The following is a 17,500-nucleotide window of genomic DNA, read 5'->3' as shown; positions in this document are numbered from 1 at the left end:
GCGGTGTTTTTCCACATATGCTGACACTCCCATGATATATTGTGCATTACAATGAACATCATCTATTTAGGGGGGGGGTCACGCAGCTCTAACACCTGTTTCTGTCGCGTGATGAGGTCCCAGTCGTCCACCAGCCAGGGTTTCAGCTCCTCCGGGATCTTCACTTTCACCTCCACGCGGTTGGTGAACATATCCTCCTGGACACACACAGCTTTCTTTTAAAACACTCGACAAAGAGAGGAAGACGACGCGCTCCACGGTGATAAGTGGAGGTACTCACGCTCTCCACGGTGGGATCGACCCGGGCCCTCTTCTTGCGGGGCCCCTGGGGCAGCTCCCCGCTGCTGGTGCCCTCGCCCGGCCCCGGGGCTGAACGACACCAGGTCAGTTAGATACAAACTCAAGCTTTTAGAACAGTTTGGCCGAGAGGCACGGATCATAAGGAGCAGCTTGAACAGCAGGCTGCTCTTTGTCATATTACACTAAAAGGTTAAATATAAAAAAAAAAACTTATTTTTAGCTGCTAAAAGCATCACTTCACCTTGTGTTGTGTTTTTTTTTCTCGCATTAAATCCACTTCTCCCTCGGTGATTTAATCAAATTCTCTGTGCTTACAAATGACTTCAATACCACAAAGTACATTTTCCTCGATAATCTGTATTTTTCCTATTTGTGGGGCTCTCTATATATACACGTCGTATAATACCGGCACTCGTCTCATCACAAAGTCAAAGACACGCTTTGTTCTCGTCCAGTTTACTTACTCTTTTGTTTTGCCTTTTTCACTTTCCTAGAATAAAAAAAGAAAAAAAAGAAAAAGAAAAGATAGTCAGGAATGACGTCGTGGTACAATTACACACAAATACACAAAATGAGGAGGCTTTAGCAGCGTTGAAAGGATCGTAAAGATTTATAGTAGTGACAAAAGAAAATGTAAAGTCTGAATAAGGATGTTTTTGTCTGAAAGTGAAAGTTTCATTACGAGAACAAACAAAATCACCTAAATCGACGGTTTATTCATCAGAACAAATCTTAATTTACTTTGCATCCAAATAAACAGCCTGTGATGGAAACTTCTTCTAAACCAGTGTTTTTCAACCTTTTTTGAGCCAAGGCACATTTTTGTCTTTGGAAAAATCTGGAGGCACACCACCACCCAAAAATGTTAAAATGTGAAACTCTGTAGCCTCTATTAACAATATAAAGTAATTCTCATCAAAGTTTTATCAACAGGAATCAAATAAATACTGAAAAAAGTATTTCCCAAATTATTTTTTTTAAATTTTTACTCCCTCGGTGTGAAACCTGGACCTGATGGATGAACACAGAGCTGAGATCCTGGTTCACATTCTTCCTTTTCAAAAACTTCTCCATCACTGTCACTGACACAGTACTTTGATACAAGATGGTAGCAGGTGGTGGTGATTAACCAGACTGACGTCTGTCAGTTTCGATTTCATCGGCAAAGTTCTGTGCTGCCATCTAGTGGCGAAGAGTATTGTAGCGATCACGGAGTTGGTCGCTGCAGGGCATGATGGGAGTTCAGGTTATGTGTTGCCGGAGGTTATTGAGGGTTATTGTCGGGGTTGTTGTGTGTGTCGATTTGTGCTTGTGTTGTGTTTTTGTTCCTCGGTTCAGATAGTTAATTATTTTGTCTAGTTTGGTTTGTTGGAGGTTGGTGTGCAGCCATGACTGAGAAATGTGTTGTGTGGAGTCTCATCCTGTTATGAAGTTCCCGTTGCCAAAATAAAAGCCTCTGGTGATCAGCTGGCAGAAAAGAACCTCGACTCAGAGCAATTCTTCCGCGGCGCTCACTACAGTATTTTTTACATGATTACTCTTCAACACACTGCTCTCACAGCTGACAGCGGCTGTGAGAGCAAATTTTATTTTCGCAAAAATGTGAAATTGGATCATTTCCCACGGCACACCTGACTTTATCTCGCGGAAACACCAGTGTGCTGCAGCGCAGTGGTTGAAAAACACTGGTCTAAACTGATCAAATGTAGAGAAATATACGTTTCCTCTGGTCTGAATGTAAAAACAGGAAGAAATGCGTCACGACGCCAGAGGAGTTTTGCTGAAACGTGACGTGACGTGAACGAGGCCAACACTTACAGATCGACATTTTTCTGCTGCACGGCAGCAATCTTCTTGCTTGGTGCTAAACCCCTCATCTTTCCCTCAACATAATGGTCCCTGCCAGAGGAGGAAAGAGCAGAATCAGAACAGGAAACAGCTTTTCGGGGAGCAAAGGAGACATTCGCTGACATTTAACTTAAAGTATTCGCTTTAACTTTTGAAGTGAAAATGTGAAAATATCTGGTGTTTTTGAAGCAAATTTCAAGACTTTAAGACCTTTTTTTTTGTCAAAGAAATAAACAATATGCACCTGCTGCTCATAAGTGTAAAAATCAAGAACAAATGAATGAACCATGTTATTGATTTATAAAAAAAAATAGCCTGAAGAGGTTTTATTAGACGCTTGTAAAGTTCTATTTATTATAAATATTAAGTTGTTACCGTTGCATTAATATTAGAAATGTAAAGTTACGCAACATCACAACCTACAATTATTGGTCCAGCAGAAACGGAGGAATCGAGACGTTAATATAGTCCGATAAAGTGTTAAAATCTGGATTTTATATTATAAATGAAAAAAGTCTGCTTCAGAGTCCAAGTCTTCTTTTAAAGAATGTGAGTGAGGTTCAATGTTTTGGTGTATAAAGCAATTCTTCTATTCCTTCTTTTCTTTCAGGATGTTAAAGGGTTTAAATGGTCAGTAATGGGGGGGGGGGGATAAATAAATAAAAAAACTTACTGATTGGCCTTCTGAAGCTCTTTTTGTTTCGCAAGGTTGCTGTCCACATATTTGAGAACTCTGCTTTCAGGAACCCATTCATCCCAGCTGCAGGAGGAGAGACACCGAAGACCTTCAACACAGCTTTTTTTTTTTTCTTACTTTCTTTCTTTCTTACATCCATCAAACACGCAAAAAGGTCAAATGAATGGCGGCGGACGTTGGAGAGCCGACGGAACCATTAAAGGAGCAACAAAGCAGAGACAAAGTGCTCAACACAGGAAATAAACAGGAGAGGAGGTGAAGAACGGCCACAGAGAGACTCACAGTATGAAGGACAACATTCGAAACTATTGAAATGCAAGAAAAACGAAGAAAATAAGTAGAAAAAAAAAATCATTGGTGCTAAAGTGGTCCAGAACCACAGAGATGTGTAACAATCATCAAGAGATGAGGAAAAAGCAAAAGATGCAAGAATGTCACAAATTAATTAGAATAATATACCGAAGAGTAAAACACAATTTCACCGGAAAATACTTTAAAAAAATGAACAAAATGTCAAATAAAACCACCGGAACTGGATTAAAACGAGGAAATGAAGTAATTCAAAAGAATCACAACTGGCATAAGTTACTTAGAAAAAATGATTTTAATGGCTAAATAATATAAATGAATGTAAAAAATAAAAATAAAAATGTAATTCGATATTTGAACAAATTAAATATGACATGGAAGTAAATCAACCATTTATACATAAAATACAATAACAAAGAGAAAACAGATGTAGAAAAATGTATGATGTAAAAAAAAAAAAAAAAAGTAAAATGCTCACGATGGAGCGAAATGAAGAAGAGAAAAGGCCTAAACAGATGAAAACGCACACAAACTGATGGAATTCCACAAATCTGAGGCCCCGTTCACACAACGTTTGAAAAACGCTCCGTCTCCATGGAAACGGTTTAAAATGCAACTTTTCTGAAGGGTTCTGGACATCGTATTTCAAAACGTTGCCGTGGAAACGTGAAACGAAAATGCGCAAAACGAAGGCCGACACACGTCGAAGAAACAAACTCACTTTTTGTTCCATCCGCTGTAATGAATGAAGTATTTAATCTGCTTCTCCTTGATGTTGATCTTCACACACTGCAGCAGAGACAAGATTTACTTATTTCAAGGTAACAAAGTACTTTATAAATGCTTGATATCACTGCAGTACTACAACTATTGCAAACTTTTTCTTCTTTGGGAGGCGGGTACAAGTACTCGAAAGTACAACGTGTAAAACATGTGTTAATTACTATGATGTGAATATTTGTAATGCATTACTTCCTCATGTCATGTTTTTTAAAAGTGTACAACTAAACTTATTATTAATACGAAGAAAAGTATTCGATAAAAACAACTTGGTTAAAGTAATGCAGCCATTTTTCATTCATGTTTCCATTTAATTAAAGAGTATTAATGTAGATTACATAGTGTAAGTTACATAGTCCAAAAGAGTACCCAGAAAACTTCAAGTACTCTAGAATATAATACTAATAAAATAAACTAATACTCATAAAAGTGACATAATAGGAGTACTTGTAATGAGTTACTTCTACAAGACGTGGTGTGAACTGATATTAACTATAAGTTACTCAAAAATAAATACTTGACTGGTAATGGTAATAACTTGGTATTTGTACTTCATTGGGTCACGCGCACGCGCGCGCACACACACACACTCACCTTGGCCTCATAGAGCAATGGCCCATGAAAACACAGGACTCTTTCACCTGAATGGAGGGAAAACAAATGTGAGAAAAATACAGCACAGAACACAAAACAGCCACAATGTCCTGAACTCCAACAACCTGCCGAACAGCCTCGGACAGTTCAAAGCCTGCAAATGTGTCATTTGAACGCGCCGGGGTGTCTTTTCGTGCCAGTTTGAGTTGAGCTAACATATGCTAACTGTTAGCATCGCGCTAAGGTCGATTAAACGTTTATCTCGTGAAAACAGCGCGTTGGGATGTGACGTAACGCGACGCTAAAGTGGGCCTGCGTTCATTTTTAATATGTCAGAGGTGTGATTTGGCCCCTGCGCGCCGCTCGGGAGAGTATTAGCCCGGAGCTCCAGCAGCAGCGGCTACAACAACAATAACAACCCCGCCCCCCTGCAGCCGTCCCCGGCGCGCTCGGCGCGGCTCCCCCCGCTACAAACCTTCTTGAAATTTAGGTTTAGGGTCCTGTTTTGGCGCCATTCACAGACTCAGCTGGTCGGATCTCCGAGTGATCAAATTCCAGCATTGCCAGAGTCCATTTCTTCCAGGCAAGAACACCCCCGACATCGGAGCCAGAGCCAAGGAGAAGCCGAGAATGGGCCGCCTGTCCCCGGTCACCTGACCTCCGCGAAGCCCCGGAGCCGCGGTGCGTTCACGGACCGCTGTGAAAGCTCGGACAAACTTCGCTATCATCCAAGAAACTGACTTCCTGCCAAACCGATGACATAATAAATTCAAAATGTGGATCTCGAAACGACTTGCAACCTGTAACTCATGCACCTGCTGATTCAATGCATAAATTGAATTAATAAGTGGATTGTGACCTCAAGGTCAAAGGTCAAGTGCTCAGCTTGACTCCTTGTCATTCAAGAAATCCTGGTGTACTTATGGACCTGAAATCCAAAAAATCACATTAAGACAATATCCAAAATCTAGCTCAGACGCCTGATGGCGGGGTGCACCATCAGAATGTCTCTCCCCAACTTTCCAGACGATTACTGCAAACGATGCAGGTTAAAGGTCAGGGAGATTTGCCGAAAGTCTCCACCTCTGAGCCTGGTTCTGCAGGTTTGTTCCTGTTAAAAGGGAGTTGTTGTTTTTTTTATCCCCTCCTTCTCCTCTTCTTGCTGCTCATGTGGAATTGTTGGTTTTTATCTTTAAAAGTGCCTTGAATTGACTGTGTTGTATTCTGTGCTATAGAAATAAAATGTAATAAAAAAAGAAAAATCCCAACCTGTCCATTTATTTTTGAAGCCCAATATGTTGGTTAAAAAAAAAAAAAAAAAAGCTCGATTGGCTGAAATCCATCCCATCTGATCCCCATGTCCACGCCACCACATTAAGGAAGTTACACAGAAGAAATGCCAATGGAAACAGAAATTCTTCTGAAGTCGCAGGATTTCTCAGAGTTTTCTGGCCAGCAAACCAGTTCTGAAGGTCAGAATCTTCACATGAACTCCAACGAGCTGTTTCATCACTGAATTGGCTTTAATGTGAGCAGAGCAGAAACACGAGCGTCTCCAGATGACTGAAAACCCCTCAGGCCTGTTTACACCACCACGACTTCACGTGAAAACACTAAACCTTTTTTTTTTTTTTTTACGGTTTGTCACATTAATGTCTACAATAGTATCGTTCTCTGTTCACGTGTATGGTTTCATTGCAAAAAACAAACAACAGCACCAACTTGTGGCCAAACATACTAACTACATCATTATCAACATTCCGTTTGCGTTTCCAAGGAAACATCGTCACGGGAACGCGAAACTTTTCAGGAACAAAAACTATGTATTTTCATTTGAAAGGTTATGGTGTAAACACAAACACACACAAACATGCGGCAGTGTGATAGAATTTCTTTTCAGTCGTATGAGTGACAAAGGGAGGTACATTGAATTTCCAGGGAGAATAAACATTTTATAGAACAGTGAGCGGAAGTGTTGACTGATGAGGGCGAGCGTGAGAAACAGCTAAGAGGGTCGGAAATAACTACGGGAGGCAGAAAATAATCCCCTCCACATTCTTTTGGCTGGCAGCGCAAATAAATGAAAATCTTTTTCAACTAGGCAGAGGAAAAGAAAAAAAATCAGCAAATAACAAGGGGGAGGAAAAAAAATAAAAAAAACAAAGCAAAAGATAAAGAGCAAGAGAAAGGCTTATATATATAAGCCTTTATATATATATATATATATATATATAGATGAGCCACATTTTCCAGGATCTCTGAAATGTCTCTGATTGCGTCTCCATAGAAAATGTCAGTCTTTCCATGATATTTAAGTCATAAGTAGTTTTGTTCGAGTGGTCTAATGTTGGAATGTGAGACCGTCCAGGAACGTATTGACGATTCATGACTGTTCGTACGTCAACTCTGTGGTCACGTGTCCCAGATTATTTCAAGAAATGGCTGGGAGCCTGTTTATGCTCGTGTTCAGGGCTCGACACATGATCGAATCACTTGAAACAGGTTAAAGACATGTTAATCCCAGGATAAACACATGTTAATGGACAGGTGTAAACATATGTTAATCCCAGGTGTAAACACATTAATGCCAGGAAAAACACATGTTAATCTCAGACGAAAACACCTGTTAATCCTAGGATAAACACATGTTAATCCCAGGTGTAAACACCTGTTAATCATAGGATGAATACATGTTAATCCCAAGTGTAAACACATGTTAATCCCAGGTGTAAACATGTTAATCACAGGAAAAACATGTTAATCTCAGACGAAAACACCTGTTAACCCCCAGGTTAAACATATGTTAATTATATTTTAAACACATGTTAATCCCAGATGTAAACACACATTAATCGCAGGATAAACACATGTTAATGCCAGGTATAAACACATGTTAATCTCAGACGAAAACACCTGTTAATCTCCAGGTTAAACATATGGTAATTCTATTTGAAACGCATGTTAATCTCAGATGTAAACACACGTTAATACCGGAATTAAACACATGTTAATCTGAATTTTAAACACACATTAATCCGAGGTGGATACAGATGTTTTAGTCCCGAAAACAGTCGCGTGGCTGATGGGCGATTTACCAAAATGTCATTGGTTTTTTTTCTCCCTAAAGTCTAATTGTTCAATATTATGCTAAAAAGATACTGCAGTGTGAAATAAAGTGCAACCGGGCTGCAGAAACATTTAAAGTCGAGAACATGTTTATTAACACACATAAGCAAATACAAACTTGACGTTTTAGACTCACAGAAACGAGTTTGAACGAACCTCCTTCTCTTTTATTTACAAGCTATTGTCACTTTTGAATGAACCCAGCTCTGGTATCGACACAGTATATTTACACTGCCACCACGTACAGGTCACGTCGTCTGCTTTTACATTTAAACAAGAATGGAAGCGTCTTATTCGGGTTTCGCTCCAGTGCGCAGGAGAGTGCCGCGCGCAATTGCGCACCGACAGTGAAGACGTGCCTCCAGAAGCCTTTACACGGAGTTATTAGTCCCTCTGTGTGTGCGAGCGTGCGTGTGTGTGTGCGTGTGTGTGTGCGTGTGTGTGTGTGTGCGTGTGTGGTCACTTCACTTCAGAAACTCTCCACTTTTACGCACGGCCTCACACGGAGTGTCGACTGTCGGCGGCTCCCTGCGCGCGCGCACCACACTACCTCCTGCGGACCAGACCCCTCAGCTTGTCTCGGAACTCCCTCCTCATCAGGCAGTATATGACGGGGTTCAGGCAGCTGTTGGTGTGCGCCAGGCACACGGTCAGGGGGAACACGTACGTGTGCACCACGTAGTAAGCCTTGTCCCAGCGCGCCGCGTTGAGCTTGACCAGCACGCTCCACAGCGTGATGGCGTGGTTCGGCATCCAGCACAGGAAGAAGGACAGCACCACGATGGTGACGGACCTGGTGACCCGCGAGCCGCGCTTGGGGTTCCTGCTTTTCATGCTCCGGCTGCGCACGAAGCGCAGCAGCTTGACGTAGCTGACGGTCACGATGGCCATGGGCAGCACGAAGCCCACGATGATCTTCTGGATGTGGTACACCGCCAGCCAGTACTGGCCGCCCGGGAACCGCAGCAGGCACAGCTTCTCTCCCGTCACGGAGCTGACGGTGGAGAAGATGGAGGTGGGCGCCGTGGCCACGGTGGCCAGGGTCCAGATGGCCGCGCACACGCACTTGGTACTGGGGCAGGAGCCGCGCGCCCTGCCGCTGGTCAGGGCCGAGGACACGGAGCAGTAGCGCGTCACGCTCATGGCGGTGAGGAAGAAGACGCTGGCGTACATGTTCATGACGGTGACCGACGGGATGATCTTGCACATGGCGTCCCCGAACGGCCAGCTGAAGTCCAGCGCGGTGTCCACGGCCCAGAAGGGCAGCGTGAGCACGAACTGCAGGTCCGTCACCGCCAGGTTGAGCACGAAGAAGTTCACCCGGGACTTCCTGCGCTCCTCCTTCACCCTGATGAAGAAGAGCACCAGCAGGTTGCCCACCAGCCCCGCGGCGCACACCGCGGAGTACACCAGGCAGACGAGGAACCGGAGGACCGGACTGCCGTCCGCCGTCACGTCGATGTCCTCCAGGCGGCCGAACAGGTCCGGCTCGCCCAGGGAGCCGTTCACACACGCGCTGTCGTTGTCCTCCGTCATGGTGTCACCGGGAGAAGCATCTTCACCCTCCTGTTCACTCCTCGCAGCCCGAACCGGGGGGGGTGGGGTCGCGCATCTGGCGCGCGATGGCACCGTCCGTGCGTAACGCGACCATGCTCAGGGCGCGCGCCTCCAGCGTCATTCCAATCCAGCCCAGAGACGCTCGTGTCATCGATCAGGTGGTCCTAATTTCATATTTACGCATTCATGATGCGTGCAGCCAAAAAACGCTCCAGCTGGAGTTCACAATCCGTGCGTAACGGACTTTTGTCTCGCGGAGAGGAGGCGTCGGTTTGTACGAGTCTCTGCTGCCACCCAATGGTCACATCGGAAAACTGCATGTTGAATGACCCCCCCCCCCACCCACACACACACACACACACATCGAGCCAATTTACAATTTTTTGTTTTCAATAAAATGACAAAACGATTCCATTAAAATTCTTGTACCAGAAGATTAAGCAGCAAAATACTTAAAAAAATAGTTCCAAGCATAATAGCATTTAAAGACAAATTTTCCCCCGAACAGACAGTGAAACACAAACTTTATATTTCTTGAACCTAAAAGTTTTGCCACGTGTATTTCTGTAAGAGCGCAACGACTAGAACGCGTCAAAATGGATATTTAAGGCTGAAGGAAACAATCTGCTCCTCCTGGTCAGACTTGTGCGATTAAACAGTTTCAGTATTTGTAATAAAATGACAGATTTTGATCAATAAATTAATGAAGGCCTCTATTTTTTTTTTTTAACTCGCTAAATTTAATAGCCGTTCCTGGTGGCTCCGCCCCTTTCGGGCTCACCTGTGTTTGGCCCCGCCCCTTATTCCACCCGCACAGGAACATGAATGTATCATAAACCCAAATGATTTAAAAAAAAAAGAATTAAAATCTCATAGCGAGATGCGAAAAGACACGCAGACGAGTAGCAGAATGCATTTTATTACATCTAAACTTTTCTACATAAACAGGAAACATTCAATAAGTAAACAATTTTCTTTTCAATGCAGGTAATAAATATTTTTTGACTTGGTATATTTGTACAAAGTGACGTGGGTCCACTGTACACCGTCCTCTTCCCTCAGATTGGAGCCGTGAAACCGAACCTGTGAGTGTGTTAAGGCAGTGAGTGCAGATCTCCAGTCCAACTTTACATCACTTCAGCTGTTTGAGACTCTTTATTGGCCACAGTCAAGGTTTGTTTTGTTGTTGTTTTTTTGTGTTTTTTTTTTTTTTTTAAATCATAGTACACTTTTTCCTTTTCTAAAAAATATATAAATAACTTTATTCTCTCGCTCGACACGCAGACGCAGACACACGGACGTTTGAACGCTCACGTTTTGTTTTCCGGAGGGTTCAGACAACAATTTACATTTTTAATAAGTTTCCCTTTTTTGTTTTCCGGTCCGAGACGACCGGAGAGCTTCAGACGTCAACTTCGACCTGTCTGACCAGAGCCCAGACGCCTCTGTGCTTTTGCCACCAATCCCTGCATGCAATCTGGCCTTATACACAAACCTCAGCCATAACATTATGACCCCCACCCCTCCTCCCCTCCTCCCCCCACTTCATGGACTCTGTGAAGGTGAGACATCTCCTTTCCACCAGGGGTGTCAAACTCATTTTCGTTCAGAGGCCACAAACAGCACAATTTGATCTGGATCTGGCTCAGTAAAGTAGTGCCAAATTGAAACTTTAAAGTTTTTTTTAATCGCGCAGAAGATGAAAATATCGATCTTTTCACAGAAACTAAAGAATTACTGCTGAAAATGACTACAATCTCAACATGAAGCCAATTTGAATGAAAACTTCTGGTGCAAAACGCAGTGAAACAAACAAAAAAAAAAAAAAATGCGTATCCTGTAGCTGTTGCATTATGGGTGTTTTTACAAACTCTGTGTTTATCGACGTGGCTTTAAAGCGACATCGATAGCATCGAGGTAGCTCGCTTTCATGGTAGCATCACAGATATTTTAGCAGGAAATTGTTAAAATTGTTTTCTTTTAAATATTTACCAATGAGCCTGCGTCTCTGGCTGGATTACAGCGTCTCAGGGTAAATGATGGCTCATTAGCCTGAGCGCGGCTAACTAGCACTAGCAATGGCCCTTGGCGTAACGGACCACTGCCATTCGTTCTGCACGTCCCACAGACGGTCCCACGTGATTCCGGAGTCGCCGGTGGTCATAATGTTATGGCTGACAGATGTCCTGAACCTGACGTCTTTCTGATTTCAAAGTAAAGTTAAAGGAAGATGTGTGGCGATCCAACAACGATGAAACAGACACACATTCAAACTGTTTCATCTCCCTCAATAAATTAAACTGCGAACGTCTTTCCCCCCCCCCAAAATATTAACGAAAAAAATAAAATCGTAACCTTTGCTCGCTGTTAAGAAATGATTTGCTCGTTCAGAGAGTTTGTTTAAAGCCCCGTTTGCACGACAATGTTTTCAAGTGAAAACGCACATTTTTTTTTGTTGTGTTCTGGGTGTACCCGTTTCCATGACGACGGCGCTCTAAGCGCCACCGAAAATGCAACTTTTTGAAAACGACTCCCAAGATGGAACTTTGTCTGCGCTCCCCCATTGTTATTGTTTGTATCGTTTTGTTTTCTGTACACACAGAACACGGTTTCATTACAAAAATGACAAACAGCACCCACTAGTGGCCCAAACATGAAAACTACATCGTTTTCAGCGCTTCTGCCGTTCCCATTGAAAACGGATATCGTTTTCAGAATGTTGTCGTGTAATCACGAAACTTTTGTGAAACAAAAATGCCCAAAAAAACTGTGTTTTCACTTGAATTGTTGTGTAAGCGAGGCTTTTTCAAATTAAAAAATCAGCTCCTTTGAGCCTGGAGAAAACAGGACTGACGATAAATAAATAAGACAAGGCTGGGGGGGGGCTGAGGGTCTTCATCAGATAGGGGCAGCAGGGGGTCTCGGCTCTGATGGCAACAGAGATGAGACCTCCGGCGTGTCCAGCAGCCTCCTCATTGGTCGATACATTCATGAGCGAGATACATCGTGAACAATGTTATCGCAAAAAAATACAAAAACAAAACAAAACAAAAAAAAAACCCCAGAGAACTTCTGCTGGACCTCATGATTCAACTGGAAGGATCCCTGCTGCCCCACAAGCCCCGCCCACTGGGTCAATATAAGAGTGTGAGGTCATGAAACATAAATCGGGGGGGGGGGGGGGAACAGCACTGTCATTTAAACCCAAAGACGTGAACGTCGTCGGCGTAAAGCGTTTGCCAGAAATCGGATTATCGCACGTTCCGTCCGATAATCCGATTCCACCATGGAACACTTCAGCACGACACCTCGGGGATTCGAACCGGAATCCGGCAGGTCGTCAAGGTCTCCAGGTTGCGGGTGATGACTTAAGACTTTCCACACTCGCACACAAGACAGAGGCACTAGTTTCACCTTGGTCACGTTTACAAACGTCCGTGCCTAAAAAAAAACAAAAAAACAAAACGGGAGGAGAAAGCGTCTGTGTTCACTTCCTTTTAAATCCACTGGAACGACACCATGACGAGTCGTTGCGACTGCCTCCAGGTACCGTGAGACATTTTTTTGGCATTGTGCAAAAAAATAAACCAAAACAAAAAAAAAACACTCGTCCAGCTCAAACAAACGTTGGCAGGCATATAAATAGTTTCCTTTCTAAACACGATGCGTCGGCAGAATCTTGAGATTTGAAATTAAAGAACCAGAAAATGGCAAAAATTTCCACCGACACATTCCTACAGCAGAGGTTTTCAAAGTGACGGCCGCGGCTCCACTAGGGGGCGACACACAGCTTCAGAGCAACAACCAAACAACACAATCGTCTCAAAGTCAAATGTGTGAAATACCTTCAGACAGAGAAGCGTCAGGTTGAAGGAGAATATTGGTTTTATGAGCCGTAAATCACAATAAAAAAAAAAAAATGTTTGGCTTCGCATGTGACTTAAATGAAAATATTGACAAATACCACCTGTGACCACTAGATGTCACTGCGTGACCACAGGAAGATGCTACAGTACCACAGAATAAACCTCCACTACGACTGGATGAAAATGAAAAATATAGGTCGCAGAATTTTAGTTGTTTTTGTCACGAAACCAGGCACCGAGAACAAAAACGCTCTAAAACGTCAACGGCGGCAGAACGCGGACCTCCGTACGGACAGACGACCGAGGTGGATTGATATTACGCTGTCGTCTGCGCTGTTGTTTTTTTGCCCGTTATTTGGCGACGGAGCGTTTTATTTTTTGTTTTGTTTTTTGAAAAGTGTCACCTCGGAAGCCGTTTTCAAATTTTTTTTGTTTTCAGTGACTCAAAAGATTCGTTGTCGTGGAAACGGACACCCAAAAACACGCCGAGTTTTGCGTTTTCACTTGAAATGGCTGGCGTGTAAACGACGGTGCGAGTCTTGAACGAGCGTTGTGAAAATCTAAAGTAATCTCCGGGTCGTCGCCGTGTGAATTCTGCTTCGCGACGACGGGAAGAGATGCTACGGACGCTATCAAGTTCTCCCTGTGGAAACTCTTCTGACGCCTCCTGCTTTAAAACCCCCAAATAGTCAGAGATCCTGACGCCTCGCCGTCACGCTGAAATCTTTTTGTATTTGGTGACGAGCTGAAGGAAATCTCCGAACGAAAGGACACTTAGCTAACGCGCCGGCTCGACATTTTGAAAACCTCCGCTCTACAGCATTAACCTGAAGGTCAAAGGGGAATGCATATATTTATATATATTATATATTTAAAACAGTTTAAATATCATACATAACTTAAGAGCGTAATAAAATTATTAGCACATGAAGAAACTGTGAATCTAAAAAAAAAAAAAAAAAAAAAAAAATGTTCTCGTCGTCAAATAGAGAAATAATACATCGTGATTTAGAGCTCGGGCGAGAGAGAGAGAGAGAGAGAGGTGGACTCGTCGGAAACATCGGTCGGAGCTCAGAAGACCGAAAACGTCCCGATTACAAAAGTAAAGAGAGAAAATAGATTTTGTTTTCTGTCCACGGCGCCGCTCTGCTCAGGTAGCGTCTTCGCTGTGTGGCGGGTCGGTGGCGGGTCAGCAGGACTGAGGTTCACATGCTGGGCGGGTTCTGAGTCAGTGTACTGTCCCTCTGGGGGGGGTTGGGGGAGGGTCAGTTAGTGCGGGTCAGAAGCCCACGCTGCCGTCGGGCCGGGTCCGAGCGCCCAGGGCGCAGGCCCCGCCCACCTCGGGTCAGTCCAACGAGATCACGTCGGGGATCCCGCCGTAGATGGCCGCCGCCACCGCCGCCGCCTCGGCGCTACCGGCGCCACTGCCGGCGCCGCCACGGCCGCCGGCCACCGCCCCGGGGTGCGCGTGCGAGGAGTGCGAGGAGTGTGTGGAGTGGGCGGAGTGCGAGTCGCGCAGGCTGCTGCTGCTGCTGCTGCTGCTCCCCGAGTTGCCGGCGCCGTTGGCGGGCACGGCGAGCGAGGGGCCCGACGGCGCCCCCGACTGGTCCAGGAACAGGTGGGATGCTGGGGACGACGTGCTGTACGGCAGGAAGCGGTTCAAGAGCAGCTCGTGGTCGTCCGAGGCCGAGGCGGCCGCCGCCGCCGCCATGACCATGTTATAATGCTGAGGAGGGGGGAGGGGCAGGGGGAGGAGCAGAGGGGGAGGGGCCAGAGAGAGAGACGGTCACTGTTTAAAGTTTTCTTCCACGGAATCCATATCTGTAAACTCTGGCAGGATTCGAACAAGGCAAGGCTTCTAAAAAGTAAAAGTGAACGTGACCGGCGCGGCGACAGGAAAAGCGCCGCTCGTCGTCACGTAGAGATTAACGTCGTCTGCGTACGGCTTTATACTCGTCTGTTTGTCTGGAATGAAAATACCCCCAAAACCATTTTCACGTGTTCGCCGGATATACAGTATCGCACAGACGTACTTGGTCAATAAATTAAGACTCCGGTTTTTTTTTTTTACGCAAACATGTTCCGAGGAAAACATCGTTTTTCGTTACGGAGCAACGTTATGAAAACGATGTCCGTTTCCATGGCGATGGCAAAAACGACACGTGCCGTGCCACGATCTAGTCCTGTTGGATGTTATATGTATGTATCGTATCGTTCTATATCTATCTATCCATCCATCCATCCATCCATCCATCCATCCATCAGACTCTGTTTTTACGCAAACATGTTCCGAGGAAAATATCGTTTTTCGTTACGGAGCAATGCTATGAAAACGATGTCCGTTTCCATGGCGATGACAAAAACGACACGTGCCGCGCCACGATCTAGTCCTGTTGGTTGTTATATGTATGTATCCTCCCTCTCTCTCTCTCTCTCTCTCTCTCTCTCTCTCTCTCTCTCTCTATCCATCCATCCATCCATCCATCCATCCATCCATATCTATATATCTATAAATAAATGGTTTCAGTGTGTAATAATCACTTTATATGCATCGAGTCAGTAAATCCTCATGTTGGATAAAGTCTGACTGTTGATCTGAAGTTTTTCAAACTGTGACAGGATGAATGGATGAATTCATAGATTTCTTCATTACAACATAATAACGTTGAAAAATGTTCAATGAAAAGGCAAAAACGGGCAGAACTTTACTCGACGCTTTTTGAAATGTGTCATGGTCTGTTTGTTTATTAAAGACAAAACTTTGCTGTGTGTGTGTGTGTGTGTGTGTGTGTGTGTGTGTGTGTGTGTGTGTGTGTGTGTGTGTGTGTGTGTGTGTGTGTGTGTGTGTGTGTGTGTGTGTGTGTGTGTGTGTGTGTGTGCTCAGCTGTTCTTCAGTCCGACTGCAGCTGAAGTTCAACAGAGACTAAAATCAAACATCTGGGTTCAGTTTTTATTTTCATGTTTTTTCCTGCAGGAGGTGAAAATGATCCCCAGCTCCAGTTTCCTTGTTAATAATCTGCTCTATTCTATTAATCTGGACTTTTATTTTGTATTTTCTAACCCCCGTAACGACCAGAGCTTCTTACCTGATGATTGTCTCCTTGAAGAAAAGAGAAGAAGTTCAACTCTGGAGATGAAGAACAAAACAGACTCAGGATGAAAAATCAAATTACACTGGCGAAGGAGAAAATTCATTCTTTCATTCATCATTAGGGGTTTTTTTTGTCCAAGCATGAAAAGATAAAATTCACTGGTTGAAGGACATTTTCAGATGTGTTTTTTTTTTTGGGTGACTTCTCACACTTGTCTGTGAAAATTATAATCTGGAAAATGTAACTTATCTGAGGATGTGAAGCTTAAAATATTTAGGTTCTGTTTACAAGACGTTTCAAGAGAAAAACACATTATTTTTTTGTGTGCACTTTTTGTGTTTTGGCTGAAACGGCTACGGGAGTTGAAACAGGAAGAAAAACAATAGCGGAATCAAGCAAAAATGGGTATTAAAAAAAAAAAAAAGGAAAAAAAGTGAAAGAGCTAAAATTAGGTACGATTTTTGTAGCAAGCACAAAAAAAAATCGCTTGAGCAGCTAAAATGGTGAAAAGTAAATCAAACTGCTAAAAGTGGGACAAACTACTGGAATTATTGAAAAAAGAAGTTTAAATCGCGAAATCTTCTAAAAAATGGTCGAAAAAAAATGCAAAAATTACTAAAAAGACCAAAAAAAAAGTGAAAGTGCTGACAGGGCTTAAATAGTTAAAACAACAAAAAAAGTGCTAAAATAGTTCAAACGAGCTAAAATGTCTCAAAATTAAGCAAAAAGTGGTAAAATGCGAGTTTAACCAGCAAAAACAAAGGGATGAAAGGAAAAAAATAGCTAAAATGGTTTAAGCGGCTAAAATCTCTCAAAATAATCGAACAAACAATAAAATGTCAACATTTCATTCATACGTGAATCGAAACTTTACAATAAAGTCCGGGGGGGGGGTCTCACCTGACAGGTCGTTGGGGGTGTGGTAGTAGGGTCTGTAGTCCTGGATGAGGGGGGGGGACGGGGGGGATGTAGCTGGTGTCCATGGCGGGCATGCTGGGGGTCCGGCTCACGGGGGACGCCTGGTGGTGAAGGTTCAACACGCTGAAGGAGAAGAAGAAGAAGAAGAGGAAGAAGAAGAAGAAGAAGAAGAGGAAGAGGAAGAGGAAGAAGAAGAAGAAGAGGAAGAAGAAGAAGAAGAAGAAGAAGAAGAAGAAGAAGAAGAAGAAGAAGAAGAAGAAGAAGAAGAAGAAGAAGAAGAAGAAGAAGAAGAAGAAGGGATGAACTTAACTGAATTTGTTCGAAATCTTTAAACGTGGAGGAAAAATTAAAAAAAGTGAAAAGTGTTTCCAGCGTTTTCAATTCAAATCATTGTGGAAACGAGTGTGAAGACG

At 43.6% G+C, this 17,500-nt stretch overlaps 3 protein-coding genes across 3 annotated transcripts in view; all 3 read right to left on the bottom strand.

Moving 5' to 3' along the window:
* The window catches only part of LOC308139221 (mortality factor 4-like protein 1), a 9,663-nt gene extending 4,494 nt beyond the window's left edge, over positions 1-5,169 (bottom strand). The window contains exons 1-8 of the mRNA XM_080508571.1: positions 5,004-5,169; positions 4,529-4,575; positions 3,876-3,943; positions 2,822-2,908; positions 2,119-2,199; positions 765-790; positions 281-369; positions 96-197 (exon numbers count right to left, since the gene is read on the bottom strand). Coding sequence (XP_080364697.1) covers positions 96-197; positions 281-369; positions 765-790; positions 2,119-2,199; positions 2,822-2,908; positions 3,876-3,943; positions 4,529-4,575; positions 5,004-5,043 — 540 coding nt within the window. The 5' untranslated portion in view covers positions 5,044-5,169. The remainder of the gene's footprint in view (positions 1-95; positions 198-280; positions 370-764; positions 791-2,118; positions 2,200-2,821; positions 2,909-3,875; positions 3,944-4,528; positions 4,576-5,003) is intronic.
* Positions 5,170-7,996: 2,827 nt separating this feature from the next.
* On the bottom strand, positions 7,997-9,190 carry LOC308138018 (relaxin-3 receptor 1-like; the record flags this gene model as incomplete). Its single annotated transcript, XM_080506948.1, has 1 exon — positions 7,997-9,190. The coding sequence occupies one exon, from the start codon at positions 9,188-9,190 to the stop codon at positions 8,201-8,203; it is 990 nt and encodes a 329-aa protein (XP_080363074.1). The 3' UTR covers positions 7,997-8,200.
* Positions 9,191-13,594: 4,404 nt separating this feature from the next.
* The window catches only part of LOC308136047 (E3 SUMO-protein ligase PIAS1-like), a 60,921-nt gene continuing 57,015 nt past the window's right edge, over positions 13,595-17,500 (bottom strand). Inside the window, 4 exon segments of the mRNA XM_080504251.1 lie at positions 13,595-14,803; positions 16,164-16,204; positions 17,070-17,133; positions 17,135-17,210. Coding sequence (XP_080360377.1) covers positions 14,423-14,803; positions 16,164-16,204; positions 17,070-17,133; positions 17,135-17,210 — 562 coding nt within the window. The 3' untranslated portion in view covers positions 13,595-14,422.

This window comes from Blennius ocellaris, assembly GCF_963422515.1.
Source record: "Blennius ocellaris genome assembly, chromosome: 1".
NCBI classification, from domain to species: domain Eukaryota; kingdom Metazoa; phylum Chordata; class Actinopteri; order Blenniiformes; family Blenniidae; genus Blennius; species Blennius ocellaris.
The sequence above is the reverse complement of the archived record's forward strand: the minus strand, read 5'-3'. Positions and strand labels throughout refer to the sequence as shown.